This window comes from Thermobia domestica, chromosome 1 (genome assembly GCF_964235325.1).
Source record: "Thermobia domestica chromosome 1, izTheDome1.hap1.1, whole genome shotgun sequence".
Lineage (NCBI taxonomy): Eukaryota > Metazoa > Arthropoda > Insecta > Zygentoma > Lepismatidae > Thermobia > Thermobia domestica.
In genome coordinates this window covers 208104930-208127446 of record NC_137454.1, presented here as the reverse complement: position 1 = coordinate 208127446, position 22517 = coordinate 208104930, and the positions used below count along the sequence as shown (strand labels likewise).

The 22517-nt window shown below is 35.4% G+C and overlaps 1 protein-coding gene across 1 annotated transcript in view; it reads left to right on the top strand.

The window, feature by feature from the left end:
* Positions 1-5116: 5116 nt before the first annotated feature.
* Cow (Proteoglycan Cow) overlaps positions 5117-22517 on the top strand; it is a 745575-nt gene continuing 728174 nt past the window's right edge. The window contains exon 1 of the mRNA XM_081769198.1: positions 5117-5825. Within this exon, the coding sequence (XP_081625324.1) occupies positions 5727-5825 (99 nt within the window). The 5' untranslated portion in view covers positions 5117-5726. The remainder of the gene's footprint in view (positions 5826-22517) is intronic.

The window sequence follows — 22517 nt, the reverse complement described above, 5'->3', positions numbered from 1 at the left end:
CTCTAAAAACAAAAGTTATTTATAATCAAAGCCTAAGTGTTCGTGAATACCCCGGTCTCATATATATATGTTTCTTCGGGCATATTTCGTAGGCTGATCCACTTTATAGTAAGTTAATGCCCTACCTCTAGTTTAGATATCTAACTAAACTCTTGGGTAATGAAAAAATGAGAAAATTAAATATACATAAAAGAAAAATAGCCGACTGCAAAAGCGCACTAAAATCAGAAAATAATTTTAAAATTACAATATTAACCGACTTCAACGAAAGAGATAGAAAGCAGAAAATAATAAAAGCTTTAAAAGCAGAAAATAATGATAATAGATCTCTTAAAACAGAAAATAATTTATTATTATTATCTATAAAAATTTTGAAGTCTGTGCCAAGTCAAACAAATTAATAACTAATATAAAATTAGTTTCAATAATAATTTTATGTGACACTAGCAGCGTTCACCCCGCTTCGCTGCGGTCACCCCGGAACGCAATAAACTTTGTTACTTAGATAATTTTTACTTTTTCGCTTTCAAGTGATATGATAAAAACCATAGAAGATTGCAGTAAATCTTAACATTATATCGCCTGTCATTTATGTTAACCCGCCCCGCTTCGCTGCGGTCACCCCGGAAGTTTTCGCTTTCAAGTGATATGATAAAAACCATAGTAGATTGCAGTAAATGTTAACATTATATCGCCTGTCATTTATGTTAACCCGCCGAGTGACACGGTCATGCGGGTTGCATATAAATACGTTTATTTTTACCTATGATGAACTAACAAAGGATTTGTACGTTATGGACACTTGAATGGTCAATTATCTCAAGACACTGGTAATTAAAAATTAAAGTGATATGATAAAAACCATCTAGGGTCCAAATCCTAATAACCCCCCAAAAATGAAAGAAATTGGTTCAGCCGTATTAGCGTGATGAGGTGACAAAGGATTTGTGCGTTCTCTTTTATATATATAGATTATTTTTTTATTTGGGCTGCCACAGGCTTCAAATTTTCTTTAAAGATAATACAAATGAATTATTTTATACTTTTAAGAGCTTTATTTTCTGGTTTTTAGCACTTTTATCATTTTTTACTTTTAAACACTTTCCCTGAAATTGATTAATATATATTTTTCAAATTTTTCATTAATTAATATTGCGCTCCAAGAACTATATATCCTATTTTGTTATGCAACCAAAATGCTCTAGAGTTGCCATGTACAGTATAACATCCAGGGGATCTTCGTAAATTAAGTTTCAGATTGGAGAAGTACGAGTATAAGAAGAAAATGTGAAAACATAACACAAGTAAAAATAGTTAAGTGTAAAAAAATAATACAAATAATACTTTTATAAAATCATAGAAAAGGACATTCTTTTGGGGTAAAATAAAGAAATGAATATAAAACTATAAAAGCATTGGGTGCGATTAATTATAATGGATTATAGCGAACCTCTTGGAGCGTCTAATGTCACAGTCTCATTTCTTAATTATATTCCACACAAAAAAAGAAAAAAATATAACATTTTAAAATCTCTTTCTGAGTTAGACTGTAGCGTCGAATAACGCCGAGTCTAGGGATGGGCACGAGCGAGTTTTCTTTGAAACTCGACTCGACTCGAAACAGATATCTTTGAGTTCGACTCGACAACTCGGGTCAAAAAATTTCCTCCAATTCAACTCGAATTCGGGTCGAGTTTCGAGACGAGTAAAGCCAAAACAAGCCAATTCGAGCTAAACCCTGTGTGTAGTTCTAAGTATCCTGCACAGGCCTCTTCAAATATCCTGCACAGTCAATATAATTATCATTAATGTTACTATTGCAACTTATTATTATTATTATTATTATTATTATTATTATTATTATTATTATTATTATTATTATTATTATTATTATTATTATTATTATTATTATTATAACAACACCGTGTATGACCGTGATAGGTAGCAGGTTTGTATCAGAAGACTAGAAGCTAGTTGACTGTCGATCTCGGTCGTCGAGAAGTCTTCAGGAAGCAAGGACATCGGTCAGGAGATTCTGGGTTCGACAAGCAAGTATTCGGCCGAGGAGCAAGTATTCGGCCTCCAGCCAAAAATTGTTAAAAGTTATAGGGCACCGGCCAAGCATGTTAAAAACTGCTCTGCCGGGTTTAGGGTTATCAACGGCTCGGCTCGCAGCTCATTCACTATCGAGCCGAACCGGTAAGTGAAACGAGCCAACAGCTCATCCAACTGAGCTGGCTCGAACCGATAGTTCACCCGAGGCGAACCGAACTGAGCTGATTGCTCACCCCACCTAACCGAACCGAGCGGATAGACTCCTTTTAAAGGAACTGGCTCGAGCTGATGGCTTACATGAGCCGAGCCAGTGGCTCATTTCAATGAAGTCGGCTCGTGTCATCGGCTCTATTCAGCCGAGTCGATGGCTTGTTCTAACCGAGTCTGCTCAAGACTTGGGCTCAATTGAGCTGAGCCGATGACTCATCCCAAACGAGCTGGCTCGAGCTGTTCGCTACGTTGAACCGAGTCAAGCCGGTTGACATTACTCCGTGGGCTCAAAAATTCTATCGTGCAGGTCTCAGCCTTGATGGTAAGAACTACATACTTATATTGGTGCTCACGACATTTGGGTTTGTCTCGTTATAAAATCTATTGACGTCTTGTTTTGGAGATTAGGCGAGATACACTAAATGAACCCCACAAGATGTGCTAAATGTACGAGAAGAGATACACGCCTGACGTGAGCAACACTAAAAGTATTCCACATTACTGTTTACATTTCTCACGGCTTTCGCTTTCTAGTCTAAGCAGGCCATGATTTCAAAACGAGTTAAAACGAGCTGAGCGAGCGAGCCATTTACCAAACTCGACTTGACTCGAAACTCGACCTCAAAACAGTGACTCGGCTCGGAACTCGACTCGAGAAAATTACTTTTAACTTGACTCGAAACTCGAGTCGAGTCTAGTTTTAGCTCGACTCATGCCCATCCCTAACCGAGTTTCGGCAGGCATGTATGGAAGGAAACAAAGTTCTATAACGATAAGGAATGTATTTAATTATAACTAGGAAGTAGAAAATTAAATATGTATATATTTTTTTCTTAAAAATACTTCTTTTTTTAAAAAAAAAAACAAGAAAAAACAAATAGCACTAAAAGTTAAAGATAATTCTGTTTTTTTTTTTTTAAATCTGTTCATGCATAACTAAAAAGAAAAATATGGGGAGCGCTCTCATATCATAGACAATCAATTTATAACGTAAGTGTATGGAAGCGCTCCCATACTTTTCTTTTTAATCGTGGATCAACAGATTGTCGTAAAGTACTTTTTTTTTGTTTTGAAAGTAGAATTATTTTTTACTTTCTAACGATTTGTTTTATTGTTCTTTTAGAGCAAACATGTTTTTTTTTAACACTTTGTATTTTAATTCATTTTAGTTTATTCTCAAAGGATATCCTTCTTACGTATATGTAAAAATGAAATGAAATCTTTGAGTTTTACGTCCCACAGTTATGCCGGTTAGGCTAAAGGAGACGGTGGTTATGAAAAATGAATGAAATGGTGGAATGAAACGGGAGAATCCTGAGAAAACCTACGCACATGGTGTTTTACGTATATGTAAAGATACTATCTAATGATAGTGCAAAAATATTGTATTGTTCTGTTTTTAGATCATTTCAAGTTCTTGAATTTTTCTTCTTTCTTCTATAATATTTCGGTTAATCTTAATTGTACTCATTGGAAATTCTTTCACTTAAAATGATAGAACTATAGGACTTAAAATGCTTCTTTCGGCCGTTTCACAACTTTTTATTGTATATACCCGTGAAAGTCTTAACAGGTTGGCTCGATTAACGAGCTCAGTCGAGATAAACGCTCTAGCTATATTTTGCAGAACACAGAAATCAAACATTCGATTTCATTCAAGTGGAGCCGCGGTGGCTCAGTGGTAGAGCGTTCACCTCTGGTGCCTGGAGTCCCTGTTTCGATCCTAGCTCGCGTCTAGTGAACTTTGTGATGGATAAAGACCGTGTGCGTGGGTTTTCCCGTTTCATCTCACTTTCTTCATTCCACCATTTCATTCATTTCTCATCATCATTATTTCCTTTAGCCTAGGCGGCATAATCGTGGGACGTAAAACAAAGATTTCATTTTTTCATTTAAGAGTTACTCTTTGGAATAACGTACATACCAACATTACAATCTTATGAGGTCCACGAGAGAGATCATAATAATGAAGTTATCCTGAATCAAAACTTGGGGTTTTGAAAAAAAAAAAAAAAAAAAAAAGGGTATTCCTATTCCCAAATTGCAAAATTTCACTTATCTATAATTTCCTATGTAATACTGATTTCTCTGTTGTATGGGAGAATAGATATATGTCAATTATGCATATTTTGACTACTACTGGGTTGCTCAAAAGAGTACAAGTTCAGATGCACATTGTGGATACCGTGAAACTGTGGATAACTGAAAGTTTACAATTTAAAACTTGTTTCTCCCCCCCCCCAAATCACATACAGTAAGTATAAACAAACAAATCGGTAAGGGACTTTTTATTTATTTATACTTCTTTGTTATCATAGAGATACTGCAAATCGTAAGGCAACGTTCACATGCTTAGTATTTTTTGTCCGTTCTAACTGTAAGCTCTGATTGCATGTATATTCCCTCTCCTCTCACGTTTCTAATAGAAATAAGGTAATGAACCCAGACCTTCCGCATTAGAAATTTTAAAAACGTCTTTCTTGTGAACATTATACGTAACAATGTTACCATTATTAGCAGCTTGTTCTTAGGAACAGTAACAAACACATATAAAATGCAAAAAAAATATTAAACTAATGTGGCAAAAAAATAAATAAATAAAAAATAAATGAACGTGTAATGATGTATATGTATGGTGCACTGCGCAATGATGGAAGATTTTGCGGTAACTTCTGCCCTCTCATGGCAAGCATTTGAAACCTTGGATAGAAAATGCTCCGGCAACCAATTCCGCGACCTGCGTGTTTCCGCCCTTTCCATCCAATCCAATCTAACACAAAGTAGCCATTACACTTTTTTCCGCGCAGTTTGTGGTGGAATGTTTATATCAAAAGCAGAAAAAAATCACTGCAAATAAAAGAAAAACCTGTTACTGAGACTATAAGTAATACCTTTCTGTTGAGATCATTTTCTGTTCTGTAACACAGACGATTAACATTACGAGTTCATTATTACATTTAGAAGAGCACACCGAGGCATAAAAGCCTCGAACGAAACGTCAAATAAGGCTTGTCTTCTGCTCCTGGCTGCCGCAGCAACAAAGAAACAAAGACGCATCGCTGGCGCTAATTCCGCTTCCCCCTTCGCCGTGAAAATCGAACAGTTTGCTCTGGTGAGACTTACCTATCCATGTATTGCAGGGGAGACAACGCCAGCAGACGTTTCTCGGAAGGTTTGTTTTGGTGCCTGTGCCTGATCGTTCGCTTGTTGGTGTAGAAGAAGGAGCGGGTGTGTTTGTCTCTCTATACATACAACATACGTATTTACAATAGTGACCTGTCGGGAAAAGTAACATAAACAAGCAACAATAACTTTCGTTTTTAATTCACAGCGTCTGTTGTTTTTTATATTGTGCCTCTCATTCATCGCGGTTTACTAAATCGTTCTTTTCTTGAATAATTCGTTCGTGTTATTTTTTTGTAATAACTAAAACAGAAACTGATCTCGTTGTATTGTGACAAATGAGAATTTTGTGTATCGTTGTTCTTGTGTGCCTAGTGGCCGCAAGTGAATCCAAGAGGAAGCGAAAATTCGAAGGGGATTTTGAATTCGCTGAAGAGGTAAGAAAAGTGCATGTTTTCCTTTTATTGCAAAAAGAAAAAAAAATGATGACTTTGTTTTCCGGACAATGTTGCTCCCACAACAATGCTATCTTGATGATAGATAGATGGTGGATGGAAGAATGCAAGCAGAAAAATATTTTGTTCCGCGGATGAGATAAGAATATACGCAGTTAAAAACAACAGATTTTGAACGGCAGAGCTTTTCAGGTGTACTAGTTGAGAAGCAGGTGGCGTTAGATATACTCGTATCGCACCATAGACATTCTTTAGAAAGGTAAAGGAAGAACGAAGACGTTCTGGAGGGAAGACATATAAATGGTTAATTGAATGAGCTTTGGAAGTATTCCTTCTAGATTTTTTTTCCGGTAAAGAATATTTACGTTTTGTATTTCTGTCGGTGACCAATTAATTTGAGGTTTGTTCCTTAAATATTAATTTTTATATGTTTCAAGACTATATATATTGCCAATTAATAAATTTTAAAATGTGGATTAGTTTGTAATTGCTATTTCCAATAACGCCATTTGGTAATTAGTAGTCAATACTAATTTTAACTTAGGAGATTTCGGGATTTCTTTTCGTAGTATCATTTTAAATATAATGACACGAAGATTTCTGTCTTTAAAATTGATTTCATGTAGTTGTTTGTTTTGTCTTTTGGAATAATTTTCGCTATTGGTTTGTCAGTAGTACCGGTGTTCAATCTTTTGTTATTCGCAGCCCAGAGAATAATCAAAATCACTCTGGCCGTTATTTTGCCTCTGCATTTAAGGGATACATTCACGAACTTAACTATTGCGGGTTTTATTTGTTGAGCTGAACGAGCAGAACTGTTTATAGTCCGCATGGACGCCTTTTTTCTTGTTCCTGGCTTTTTGGGTAATCTCAACCAGATTTTGCAAAGATATTACGAGTCACCTATTTGATGGCCTAAATTGTAAAACATTCCAACTAACTTTTTTTTTCAGTTTTTCATTCGTCGGGTTCAGGCACATACGAATTTCGGGAGGGGTCGAAATCATTTAAGGGGATCCAAATTCAATATTAGGATAAATTATATTAAAATTTGTAAAATCACCCGTAAAGTAGACTAAATTTACAGAAAAGTAAGGATTTAGGGGGTCCAAACTCCCAGGACCAATCCACTTCATACATCCCTGGTTAGCGAGTATGTTCCAAGCAGGGACATCCATAGGAACTTTTCTAAGAGGGAAAAGACTGATTGCAACGGGGCGAAAGACTGCTTCAAAAGGGGGACAAGAGACCGGCACCAAGCGCAAGCAGAATCGGGAATACACACACTTTGATGCACTCGCGCACAAAATACATAATGATACAAGACAACGGATATTTACGCACATACCTTTGTTAACTACGAACTATATTACTATAGTATGTGAGAGCAAATTAATATGTTTTGACATGTATTTCGAAGAACTGAACTCCCTTTGAAAATCCAGGGAGTAACTTCCTGTGCTGCGAGCGACCATGGTTCTAAGGACTATTCATTTGCATAAAATATTACAGGCTAAGTCCAACTCAGAGTCTTATTTTTAATACAACATATATTCAGCTGTATTGAATAACATCCAAATATCCTTTGGCTTGGGGGAGTTTTAGGAAGGTTTTGGATTCAGTCGGGTAGGGTAAGTAAATTCTCTACTGTGAACTTAACATTCTTAATGGTTCTTGTTAGTAAACTCGCTCAGATCGTTTCGCATCTTAAATGCAATTACCCAATGTTCATATCGTCGGGATAAAGATAAACCACTAGTCCAATTAGCCCGGTATGTATTGATATAATTAGGATATTTTGCTAGAGAGGAGGGAAGAGGTTCCTTACTTTTGAAAGTTTAAACAACCTTACCTGTTGTCCAGCGATTCTTGGGAGGCTGCCCCCTCTAGTTAAGCCTGTGCCGGTAGTACATTAAAATGCCAAGAGTCATACCAGCTGTCAAAAATTAGAAAGTTCTACTATATCCTATTTATAAAAGATGAACATGTTAGCACGTCATGCTAATTCCCAATAGTAAGTAGTCACGCCAATACATGTCGCTGGCTGCACAGTCTGACGCCAATAGATGTCGCTAGCGTGAGACAGTTTGTATATTTAAAACTAACTGTAATGTGTTAATTGCAACTTAAAATCTGCATTTAATTTTTTCAAACTAGGGCAAGGGCCATAACGATACTTAAGTTTGAGCATTAATATTTGAGCGGCTCGGGAATGTCACATATTCTAACTTTCGAGTGAACTGGTAAAGAAGATTGCCCATTCCCATGCAATTCAATATAATGACACATCTGCAGATACATTTCGGAAACTAAACTACCTAGATAACTCTTCTGTGGTTTGACCACAACCCATTCCACTTAATAACTCAATTTCACTGAAAGTAGTGCTTATCATTATGTTCACCCGAGCTGCTCATTTATGTAGCTGCAAGTTGGTTGGTGATCATAAATAAAAAAGAAGTTAAATCTGAACTTCTTTTAATTAAACACAATTTTAACCTATAGTGTACAATGATGTTGAAGGCTCAGGCGCAACAACTAATTAAAGTAATGTCCAAGTGCGCACCTTTTTTTTTTTCTTTTTTGACATTTCTTCCTCTGTACAAATGGGTGCTGGTTAAGTTCTTAGGCCGCCGAGGAAGGAAAGCCTGATGGTATTGAAACCTACAGGTCATTCCACATAATTCCCACGAAGGTCAGTATAATCATACCGACGTTTCTATAACTTCATTAACAGTTGCAATAATAATAATAATAATAATAATAATAATAATAATAATAATAATAATAATAATAATAATAATAATCAGAAGATCAGTCTAAAGAAATGTTCTGTGGCCATTATCACCTCTTCGTCATCTGAAGAGGACTTCCCCTTCAGTTTTTTTTTCTTTTTTTTTTCAAATTTGGGAGCAGTCTAGGTTTACTGGGGCTAAAGGTGGCGAAGGGTGCATGATCAAGTGGGTGAGTAGAGTACATATCAATACATTGAAACTGTGGTTTCATTAGAACATCAAGAGTTTTGTGAACTTTGTGGGAGAGACATTGTATTGCAAAAACAGAGCATGTTTTCAAAGCTTTCTGCATCTTTTCTCTTTCAGAATTTTATTCACTTTGTACAGAAGGCAGAAATAGTAATCTGCAGTAATTGAATGATCTCTGTACAGATAGTCAATTAGCAGCACACCATCCTCGTCCAAAACACTGTTGCAAGCACCTTTCGAGCATACTTCTGTGTCTTAAACATTTTGGGCCATGGTGAATCTGAATGGCGCTACTAGTGATGAGCAAATGCAAGACCAAGACAAGACCGGGGTGGTCTTGGTCTTGGTCTTGCACATCCAGTCTTGGTCTTGGTCTTGCACTGGAACCCTTGGTCTTGGTCTTGCATGCAAAAGTCTTGCATGTCTTGCATTTAAGAAATCTCAAGCTTTTCATGGGTGAATTTTACTATGGATATAAGGGATAATAAACTCTGCAATGCGCCAATAGTTACGAAAATACAATGCATGTTTCTAAATGTAATATAGTTTAACTTTGTGTAAGTATTATGATAGTGTACAACCTAGGTGATGACTTCCTTCTTTAATGGGTGCCCACGTTTCACTACTTGTAAGATATGCCTAAATCACAACGTTTCGTAATCTGTTTATATTTTTTAACAGATCAAACAGTCCACTGGTTCCCAAACTGGGGAGGCTACCCCTGATACGCATGAAAGAAAATCAAGGCAGCACAGATTATTGAAATACCATGAATTGCAAAATTATTTTTACACTCTAAAGGCGTCAGATTTTTCTTTACAGCCATGATTCGCTAACCCTTATATTAAACAAACTTCCAATGAAAAATTGAGATTTTGTTTTACTGATTCCAATATGTACTCCATAGGGTAGAAACATGGACATTACGCAAAAGTGATTAAAAATTCCAGGCTTTCGCTACATGGGCATGGAGAAAAAAGGAGAGAAATGGCTGTGTTGAACGGACAACGAATGAGAAGGTATTAAAAAAATTAGCAGTAGGGGAAAAAAAGAATTTTACATATTGTTAAGAGGAGGAAGAGGAACTGGTTAGGATATTGGCTGAGGAGGAACTGTATCATGAGGGACGTGCTGGAGGGTATTGTGAATGGAAAGAGAGGGAGGGAGCGAAGGAGACTAGTTAAAGGAAGGTGGAAGGTATTAAAACAGAAAATTGCTACGTCAAGACGAAGAGACTAGCTGCGGACCACCGAACGTCGAAGCTCCTCAGTTGCAGCAAGTAACCTGCCAATAATGGCAGAATAGCTATGATGAAGACTATAATATATTTAGCAATATTGACTAAAAAGGAGAGAGAGAAAATTAAAATAATAATTATTATAATCAAACCTCTTAATATTTTAGAATAATTTGAGTGAAAACTGAAAACGATTCAATTGTCTGTCTTTTGTGTAAACTCTATCTATATAAATACTTTCGACCTGTATTGGAAATACAAAATAACGGCTCAAACTCCAAATTATTTCAAGTCTCACTTGTGAATATGGATTACTAGCATCAATTACCCACTTCGTTGGGTTAAACTTAATAATAATAATAATAATAATAATAATAATAATAATAATAATAATAATAATAATAATAATAATAAATTTCCTTAGTCAGTCAGTTTTTACTATTAATAAAGTGCTCTGATATCGATTATTTTTATATTTCTCTCCCCCTCCTCCTCCCCAAGTTGCGGGGCTGAATTTTAATTTAAACGGCATCAGAAGTGTCACTGTTCGTCTCAGAGACCCCCAAACCTAAGGATTCAGCACTAATATCGGTCATTTTCAATAAACTTATATATCTCCTTCACCCCCATGTTGCGAGGTACGGCATCGGAAGTGTCATTGTTCGTCTCAATGACCGCGAAAACCATGAGTTCGACATTGATAATGATAATTTTTGATAATTTTATATACTTTGTTCCTCCCACAAGTTGAGGTGCTGAATTTGCATTTAAACGGGATCGGAAGTATCACTGTTCACCATAGCGACGCCGAAAACTATGGATTCGACACTGATATTTGGTCATTATTATGTATCTCCCTCCCCCAAAGTTACGAGGCTGAATTTGGTTGTAAACGGTATCGGAAGTGTCAGTATTCAACTCAGCCAACTGGAAAACTATGGATTCGACAATAATATTTGTCATTTTCGATCGTTTTTATATATCTTCTCTTCCCTTCGCTATGCTACGGGGCTGAACTTGGATTTAAATAGCATCGGAAGTGTCACTGTTTATCTCAGCGACCCCTAAAACTATAGACTCCATTTCAGTATCGGTCATTTTCGATCATTTTTAAATATCTTTCATTCCCCCTGCCCCAAACTGCAACGTCAAAGTGATATGACAGAAACCACCTCAGTTCCGATCCTCATCTATGTTGAAAATTTGATTGAGATCGATTGACTGGTTCAAGAGTGATGAAGTCACAAAGACAGCACTTATATTTTTAATTTTTTACACACACACACACACACACACACACACACACACACACACACACACACACATATATATATATATATATATATATATATATACCTTACTCTTCTAATAGGTTCTACCATCAAAGTGGAACAAACTCTAAAAAAAAACTTTCCAGGACCGAACCTCATACATGTTAAAAATTTGATTGAGATCGGTTCAAGAGTTATTAAGTCGCAAACTTAGTCCTTTTTATATTCATTTATATTGATTTTTGTACATCTCCCCTCCTCCTCCTCCCCTACATTGCTCCGTCAAAGTGAACTGACAGATAACATTCCAGGCTTGAAGGTCATCTATGTCAACAATTTGATCGAGATTGGTCGTTTGGTGTAAGAGTTATTAAATTTTATTTATTATTTTATAACTCCCCCTTTCCACTCCCCTAAGTTTTACCGTCAAAGTGAAATGATGAAAACACTCCCAGGCTCAAACCTCATCTATGTTGAAAATTTGATCGAGATCGGTTGGCTGGTTCAAGAGATTAGGAGTCACAAAAATAGTCACTTTCAATTTTATAATATAAATGTATTGTTGTAGTATAATGGTATATCATTCAATCCTCGATTTGCCGTATACTTAAGGAGGCTAAAAGTTATATTAATAAGCAATTTAATTCAATGTATAAGCGTCCGCCCATGAAATCAAACTTGCGGTCACATGCACTAAGTTTTTGTCAATGTCATGAAAATGTTATGTCGATATTAGTTTTAAGAGCACACATTGAAAATTTCCAACTGATGCTTCAGTCTCGGAGCCAAGGCCATACGCATGTAATCGACATCTATGGTATACGGTATTACCGATGATCAATACTACATTTCTCTTTAGTTTTGGAAGAAAAACACCACTAATATGCTTTGAAATGAAATGAAGTATCTAGTTTAACGACCCACGATTGTGCATCAAGGCTAAGGAAGACAGTGATGATGAAAAATGATTGAAATGGTGGGATGAAGAAAGTAGGAGGAAACGAAAAAATACCGAGAAAACCCACGCACACGGTGTTTGTCCACCAAAAAAAAGCTTACATGGTGCGAGATGACACGTGTGTGGCTTGGAAACGAGTAATATCTACAGAAAACGTGAACTACCAATTCAGAAAATGACATACTGTTGCTATAAGCTACAGGGGCAGATCGACTCACACGGATTGCATAAACTGCTGGGAACACATTCACTCCAGCAACATTTTTACTGAAGGAAATCCATCTACTTCTTTTTTACATTATATAAAAAACAATCATGTGGTGCCGATACTTGTGCAAGACTCTTGCGCAACAGTCTTGGTCTTGCATGAGGATCCCTGGTCTTGGTCTTGGTCTTGCATGCAAGACTCTTGTAAAAACTGCAAATCACTAGGCTCATCACTAGGCGCCACTACATTGATTATTGTTTTGTTTTCGAGTAATAGTGATAAAGCCAGTTTTCATTCACACTTACAAATCTGTCCAAATATAGCATTTGCCGGCCGCTTAAAACGACGCAATATTACTCTTGAACTCTCCACACGATGCCGTTTATGATCTGCATTCAAACCTTTGGACATCCATTTGGCTGAAAGCTTGTGTATGGCAAAACGTTGGTGTATAATGACTCCAATACGTTCTCTCGATAATACGCTGATCGGCTTAAATCAGGTCATATGAAACAGGCGGATTTTGTCTTTGGTTGTCACTTCACACGGTACCGGTATCCTTCTTCTGGGCATATCATCGGTGCCAAAATCTCCACGCCTGAAATTCGAACACAATTACTTTATAGCCACGTAGGAAAGGGTCTTGCACTCCTAATGTATGACCCAGAGACCGATGAATTTCATTTGGGGCTTTCTTTTGTACGAAGTGACATTTGATGAAGCACTCTCAGTTCTACATTGGAAAATTCTACATCAGTCATTGAAATAACTTTTGTTAGATCTGGAAAGAAAGGAAAAAATGTGAGCTTTCCATAAAAATTGCAGTATGTTCCTAAAAAGAATACGCTTTAAAATTCTGTTATCAAAATTACCTTTACTGCACGCAAATTGGAGGAAGCTAAGGCCTTTCCAGCCCCCCGTCGTATGTATTTTGTCTTCCTTGCTCGTTTGAATTATATTGATGAGTCCATTTTCGCGTATTAAAATGTATTATATTTAATCACCATTTTCCTTTTTATCAATACATACTCTTCTGACATGTTAGTAATGTTATACACCTATTCTAAATACTTCTGGAGAAACGCGCGATGACTCGTGCAATAAATATTACACTTTGCGCGTGGATTTTTTTTTTTTTTTTTTTTTAAAGAAAAGCACGTTAATTTTGATAACAGAGGAACAAAAACCTGATCACTTATTACTTAAGAACTTCTCAGAAAGTATACTCAAGTTAGGTCTATAGATCGACGTACCGGACATTATTCCAAATCGACCACTGTGGGGAAACCAGTGAGTATGGAAAGGCAACTGGTGTACTGTAGATGGTGTATCAATTAAGTGTATTATGTATATGAGAGAGCAGAGGGAAAGTGTCACAACTCTTCGACGTAAAAACTTCATGAATTTTTTTATGGATTTGAAAAATGACGAAAAAAATCATTGCAGATTCAAAGAATATTAGATTGTTTTAACTCGCTGGTTTTAACTCGGAACTATAAAAATACTCATAAAATTCCTTATTCTACTCATGTACAAGCATGTAATCAGTTGAAGGGGACAGTGTTCTCTTCAGTGGTTATGGAGTCAAATAAAAGTATTTATGCATATTAATGGTATAATTGGTATATAAAATATATACGAGACGAAAGTTAAGGTTGTCTCATCTCCAAAGATGTCGTGAAATGATGTCTTCTCAAAAAGCATATCAGTTTCTATTGGAAGAACTGTCTTGTCTCGCATCTCACCACGAAAATTCTGTTTCTTCTCGTCTCGTGGACAATCCTAACCTAAACCCGTAACTATCCTGCTTTTTGTGAACTTTTAATTTTTTGTTCATTAACTTTTCTATTCACATGCCTAATAACTTCTTCAAGTCGTAAGTTTCTGTGGCTTGTAGAAATAATATGTAGTTTGATTTCGCGTTATTGTAGTTTATTAGTGCGTTTTGCATTGGTATTAAGTGCTGTCTGACCTTTAGCCAAGATGCCTTTACTGGTAAGTTTTATGATGTGCTCCGGCGAGTTTTTCATATGAAAGGGAAGGGGAATCTTCCCGGGTGACTTTTCTTTTGATACTTTTTGCAAAGTTTGTCCTCTGGCCCTTTGGTTTATTTATAGCCTAGCCACCATCGCCTTTGTATATATATATATATATATATATATATATATATATATATATATATATATATATATATATATATATATATATATATATATATATATATATATATATATATATATATATATATATATATATATATATATATATATATGTGTGTGTGTGTGTGTGTGTGTAGAATTTGATAATGGTATGTGGGTTTCCCTGGAGTAGGCGTTCTATACAGTTTTGGTCGTTCGTCGTGAAGTCCGGTTTTAGACAAGATGTGAAGCACACATTGATACACTCTGAATAATGGTTTTTATCTTTAAATTAATTTCTTACACCTTGTAAGGTCACTAGTATATGGGATGATCCAAAAGTTGATATACGTTCTGGGATACATTTATTACCAGAATACTAATATGGCATAGAAACTCATAGTAAATTATAGAAATGCTCTCCGTGTTGTCCATCATAGATATAAATACGTTTACAGAGGATGGAAAACCTCTTCCGCAGCATGACAGGAGTGATTTCAGCAATAGAGGACACAATGTTTCTTTTTAGATTCTTCATATTTCTTGGTTTATCACGGTAGATCTGTTCCTTTTTCCTTTAAAAGTCCTGAGAGAGAGAGAGAAGTCCGCCAATGTAAGATCAGGAGATCTTGGAGACCACAGTCAACTTGAGATAATTTTTCCTTAAAAATGTAACCAAAAACCTATAGCTGCAGCTGCAGTATGATAGGTAACCCTTTTATACTGAAAGCAGAACTAACTTATCTCAGTTCCCAGTGAGGTCATATCCACAATATGCTGATAAATTTCAGTAGTTGATATGTTGTCGAAAAGCCGGGACGTACAATTCGGCTTCTGAATATGACCTCTATTTTGCCAGAATGAATTGGAATCTTGTGTAGAATGTGTGGAATGTCAGTGTTTTGGGCGTTCCCCGTTAGGTGCAGATAGAACCATGTCTCACCCGAGAGAGTCTGTCGCGTGAAATGTCTAAATAAAACACAGAACTGTGGCCTTTTCTCTTGGTCATATGGTTGCAGCTCTTGCAGCGCATACACTTTATATGAACAAAAATTATTTTTTTCACAACCCTTTTTGTTGAGTCACAGGAGAGGTGCACTTCCTTGCAACACACAATTGTTTCCTTCCATTTCTCTTTCATGCTTCAATCACTGGGCGAGTTTATTTTCAACAGCGATTGATGGTGCTCATATTGACGAATATAATGTCACACTGCAGTGTTGCTACACGTCTCATATTCAATTATCAATCAGTTCATATTATTACGGGTATACCGACTTCTGGGATCCCCCTGAATATATTCAGAGTTGCAAGGTTTATATTTATTTTGATGTTACATCAATTTACACAAGCATTTTGTGCCATCAGTACATACTAATCAATTAGATGGAAATTCTGAGTATTCGTTTTGGGATGTCGTCTTCCGTTGTTTTAAGAATTTGCTTATACTTTTTTACATGAATTACGTATTAATATGAAGACTGTAGATTTGTGGATGTGTAATACTGAAGTCGATTCAGGCTTAGTCACATTAAATAGTGGGAGAGATAATGTACTTAAGTGCCTGAATGCTGTTCTTTGTCTTCTTTTTGTAGTATACAAGAATATATGATAGTTTATTTTCTAAACCTATTTTTTTTACGCTAATTAACACTACTTTTACGACAAATAATACATAAAATGTGATTGGCTGGAGATTGGACAGTTTTATTAGCTGAATGAGCGTAGGTGTTGTGTGGTTGATAGCACTTTGAGGAGGATAAATTGTTAATCTAGTTCATTCAGTTTCTATGTGTTGATCGTATTTAAATACCTATATCATCTCCTTGTAGTCCATTGGTTTATATGAATAAATATTTGTATATTTTCTTTCAAATGAATGGAAAATTTTAATGATGAAATTTTAGTGATTTTCTTTTTAACTTTAGTTAAATGTACTTTTCATTTTTTAAAAATGATTTTGCATTGTATATGAATTTAATGTTAAATTCAACTATTAAATATTGAAATTACTTGTAACAAATTTAATTCTCGCGAAGTGGGGAACATTTAAGTAGATTTGAAGAAATCGGTAAAAATCAAACAATTAAAATTTCAGTTAATCTCAGAGAAAACAGAAAAACACAAAAAATCCTGTTTATGCATGACTCAGAAGAAAAGAATGGGGAGCGCTTTCATATTAGGAACCAAGTGTATATGAGAGTGCTTCCATACTTTCATTCTAGTCATGGTAAAAAGATTTTATTTAAGAAGAATTTTTGGAATAATCAAAAAAAAAAAAAAAAAAAATGGATCAAAAGATTGCGATCTTGGCCAATAGTTTTTGGATCAGGGGCCACAAAATTTTTGAACGGTCCCTAAATCGAGTTTTCGTATTTTTTACGGAATAAGTGCTAGTTTCGGTTTGGCTACACTATATGTATAGTTCTCCAGATATAAGGGCTACAAGAAAATTTTTGCCTCAAATATATTGGATCTTTTCATCTAAAAAGTAGACTAATTTTTAGTACGATTGGTTTTGTTTTTTACTTTCTTGTAGATTTGTTTTATTTTGTTCATTATTTTTTTTAAAAAGAAAAGCATGATTTTTTAAAAAATATTTTCTATTTTTTACTCATAAGTAAATACATTTCTTTTAATCGTTACACAATTTTGTTTGTTTTCTTTTCTACATGTTTACCGAGACTTAGTGTCTTCCGATACCATAGTGTAATCTATCTGAAGAACATATTTTAAAAATTACACAAAAAGGAATTTTCTTTAGAGGAGGAGGGAAATGAAGAAATGGGACTAAGAACAAAAAAAGGAATTGAACACTAAGTGGTTCGCTATAATCCATTATAATTAATCGCTCGCAATGCTTTTGTAGTATTAGTCCCATTTCTTCGTTTTACCCACAATATAATCCTTTTAGTGCATTTATAAGGGTATTAATTATATTATTTTTAACACTTATTATTTTTTACTTTTTGGTATGTTTCCACATTCAGTTAGTTATTGAAGTCATCGTACTTTCACAATCTGAAATTTAATTCACTTAGATACCCTGGATGTTATACTGTACATGCCACCTGCAAAGTATTTTTGGTTGCCTAACGGAGTAAGATATATAATTCAGAGTAATATCAATAACTCAAATAACTAAATAAATATGTATAACAGTAACAATAAAATCTTGTATTTTCACCCAACTTACGACACTGCAAAATTTCGTCATTGCATGACGTCGGGAAATAGGTTAAATTAAGGTTGCAAGATTTGGGGGCACGGTTGAATCATTTAAGTTTAAGAATAACATGTAAAAATAATTCCCTATACAAATCAGTTGGCTAAAAACCAGGGATAGAACAACTATTCAATGGTTAATGCTAGATATACAATAATTAAATCTATAAGGGTATTAATTAGTGCATTTATAAGGGTATTAATTATATTATTTTTAACACTTATTATTTTTTACTTTTTGGTATGTTTCCACATTCAGTTAGTTATTGAAGTCATCGTACTTTCACAATCTGAAATTTAATTCACTTAGATACCCTGGATGTTATACTGTACATGCCACCTGCAAAGTATTTTTGGTTGCCTAACGGAGTAAGATATATAATTCAGAGTAATATCAATAACTCAAATAACTAAATAAATATGTATAACAGTAACAATAAAATCTTGTATTTTCACCCAACTTACGACACTGCAAAATTTCGTCATTGCATGACGTCGGGAAATAGATTAAATTAAGGTTGCAAGATTTGGGGGCACGGTTGAATCATTTAAGTTTAAGAATAACATGTAAAAATAATTCCCTATACAAATCAGTTGGCTAAAAACCAGGGATAGAACAACTATTCAATGGTTAATGCTAAATATACAATAATTAAATCTATTATTATTATTATTATTATTATTATTATTATTATTATTATTATTATTATTATTATTATTATTATTATTATTATTTCACTTTTACTATTCGGCATCCATACTCACCTTCAGAGAATTAACAATTTTACAACAAGAGGCTCAATCCTTTTCGGATGTTACTAGAAAAGCGGGTGTTAACAAAGCTTTGATATCTTGTAGTTACGTCCATGTGATAGGTATATTGTGCAGCTTTCATTGCGCAATGCGCATTGTGCGAAATGATAGAGGGTGTCATGTTGAACAAAGAACTGTATTGAAGAATTATGTTATTATTGACATAACTATAATGCGTGGGTGATATTGTGGTTTTTGTGAGGCTTGGGGAATTTTTTGTTGACTTTTTTCTATATATATACTAAAAAAACAGATGCATTTCGTGACAGTTCTTTAGCATTGCATGACCCAACGTGAAATAGGTCACTGAAAATTCTACGAAAGCAGTTCGCCCTCTTTATCTTGTAAGGAACGAATTGAGATCTATAGATTATACGTAGAAGTTTTAACTGCCGTATAAGGGAAATCAGAAAAGACGTTAACCACTACTTTCTCCCTTGATCAATACTAGTGTCTCTTCCATACAGTTACACATGTAATGCGTCTCTCAGGGATGGAAATATATACGGGTGCTTCGAATCCCTCGTGTTCGACTTCAATCTCATTTAGACTGCGATCAATTTTCATTAGAAGCGTCTAAAATATGCTCCTCGAAGAGCGATTGGTAGGTTACAAAGAGGAAAGTGTGTTTGTTTTTGATTTGAGACTTTTAAATGTATTTTGTACGTTTTATGTATTTTTTTTTATGGTTAAGGTTAGTAGTGCAAGTATCTTTCTTTCCTTTTACGAAGGTGTCTACCTTCCAACTAGGCCGAGTTCTATCCCCGGTGAGGGTGGCGAAATTTCCTCGTTCTTCCCTTGTTCTAATGCAGTTCTGAGGTAATGAGGTTCACCCAATCACTTGAAAATGGGTAGCTGGGGCAACCTGAGAAACCTGAAGAAACCGGAGCATGGTGTTGACTACATCACCTGCATGGGGACGCGGCACAAGACCTAAATAACACAAGGTGTAAAAGGCGCTAGACCTTTACCTCCACACATAGCCATTGGCAAGGTGCAAAGTGAAGAGATGTGCAGCGGTGTAGGAAAGAAAGAAAAATAAAAAAACTCGTCGCACTGGAATGTTTCTACATATAGAGTTCACATATTTGAATATCTATAATTAACTATCTAAGATTAGAAGTACCACTAACCACGAGTTCACCTATTAATTACACGCAAAATATATGTTAATTGTCATGGATTATTGTAATTAGTTTTCAGATTTTTGACAGTAGTGCTACATTATTCACATACATGCCCAGTAACTTATTAGTGAGAGGGGGATTTTGTTCTAAATTATTAAGTAGAGGAAATTATGTTCAACCGTTCCCAGAATTTCGCACATGGTCTGGCCAGTGGCGTCATTTAGGGCTCCAGGCAGTGACGTAACTAGGGTGGCAAATGGGCCTTGTGTCCCGGGCGCCGGATTGGGAGGGTGCATAATTAGTAGGGATGCGCACGAGTCGAGTCGAGACAGAATTTTCCCGAGAAAATTCGAGTCGAGACACAGAGCTTCCAATACAAAAATATACGTTTTTCGAGTCGAGACATCATTTTTACAGCACATTTTCGAGACGAGACAGCCTCAAATATTGTCTCGTGCGCATCCCTAAAAATTGGGCAGATATTTGGGGGAGCGTTTTGGTGGTTGGTCAGAAGGGCGCTAAGTCGAGTTCTTGACCCGGGCGACAACTAGCGCATTTATGTCGCTAGCTCCAGGGGGCAATTGACCGTCTAAATATATTTGTATACATTTTAATCGATAAGATAATAATATAACAATTTAAAAAACTGAAAATCTACTGACATCTAGGGTTTGTCCCCCCAGGAAAATCTGTAATGACGCTGCTGGGCCTCTCCCAAAAGGGATCTACCTTATTATTATTATTATTATTATTATTATTATTATTATTATTATTATTATTATTATTATTATTATTATTATTATTATTATTATTATGTTGGTTGAAAGTGCATGTCACTCAATGCAGTAGTGCTCCTTGTGTGGCGTGCTTTCAATACGTGTGGCCCCGATCTCGATCCCTGTGGGAGTATTTACCTTGGATACGGTAGTTCTTGTCTCATGTAATCTTGCTGCTGAAATGGAACATAGAACTTAAATCAGTAAAAGGAAATCCTGAAGGTTCTGGTGGTCGGTGATGGTTTCATCTGATGTGTTGAAGAGCGTAGGGAGAGGAGTACATCTCCTATAACTTATTTTCGAAGCTATTATTTAATATTAAGTTCAAAATTTAAAATATTTCTTATAGCTGTGAGATTCCAGAAGTTACTGCCTTTTCGTATCTGAATTTTTGGCCATGATCTTTTTTCACTTTTGGAACCACAGACATAGGAATACCATATTGCAGTAAGTTGAATTGTTTTTACAGTTCCCTTCGAGTACTTTTTTGTTCCTAATATTCTTTACTTATGTATTAAATCTAGCATATTGTGTAGTAATAGGACCTTGTTCCAATTGTGTTGATGGGGGTGAGTTAGTAAGATTGCTTATTATTACTGGTAGTTCCCAACGTTTTTGATTGACGGACACTTTACTGAATGCTCACGACACCGCAACACACTTGTTTGATTTATTATTACTAATAATATAATTTATAATACTGTAAAAGTATACATTTATATAAAGTAGTGACTCTGTAATATTAAGCATTGTTGTCGTTGCTGCAGGCGTTAATGATAGATTGTTTCAAAATTAATTTTAACTAATTATGAAATGCCGCATGATTTTTAAATTCCAGAATATTGCTGTACACCCTATGGGACTGCACGACACATCGGTTGGGAATCACTGATTTAGAACACTTAACTCCTTGGCGTTCTATTAGAACCTTGTCCCATTAAGACGAATAAACTGATGAATTGAAAAAGATTATGAACATAGAACTCCACAATATTGATACGTTTCTTTGCAAGTATATTGCATACAATTAAGTTTGGATAAATGAGGTGGACATGTCACACGAATCACATTTATTGGTTGAGAATAGGTTTCACAGACGAAGCTTATTGTTCGGTTATTGTTTTTGTGGAGTTTAGTTTACTAATATATTGTCGGTCCAATCGTCTGTGAGAAATTACCACGAAATTTAAACAGATTGTATCTAGTCAAAAGCTGGGAATCGAGTTCGATGGTGAGGCGATACCAAAACGGGAAGTGATTGAAATAAGCCATTTCCGGTTTCAACCTTAATCACTATAGAGGAAAATGGTGATAGATAGAGAGAAGCGGGTTTCTGCAGTCGATTAAGCGTCCCAAGAATATATTTTATCGCCATCCTTATCTCTCTACTTAAAACCGGAAGTAGTATAAATCAACCGCTTCCGGTTTTAACGCTCATCGTTATAGAGTAAAAATGCTTACAGATAGCGAGAAGCGGTTTTCTGCAATTAATTAAGCGTTTAAAGAATATATTCAGTATCCATTCTGATACCTCTATTAAAACCGGAAATGGTAAAAACTCAACAACTAGTTTTAATGATCTCATGAAATAAAAACGTTAATAGATAGCGAGAATGGATTTTCTGTAATCAATTATACGTCTGAAGACTGTTTTGGTATCCATTCTGTTCTCTCTATTAAAACTAGGAGTGTCAGAAGTTATCCACTTCTGGTTTCAACATTTAGTGTTATAGAGTAAAAGCGGCAAGAAGCTGTTTTCTGCAATCAGCTAAGCGTCCCAAGAATATATGCCATCTCCACTCTAAACTCTCTATTAAAACCTGAAGTAGTGGACTACTTCTTCCGATTTCAATATTAACTGAGAAAATATCATGCCACACAAACTCCTTTACGTTGTGTGCAAGTAACACTGCCACTTATTATGTTGATATTAATAC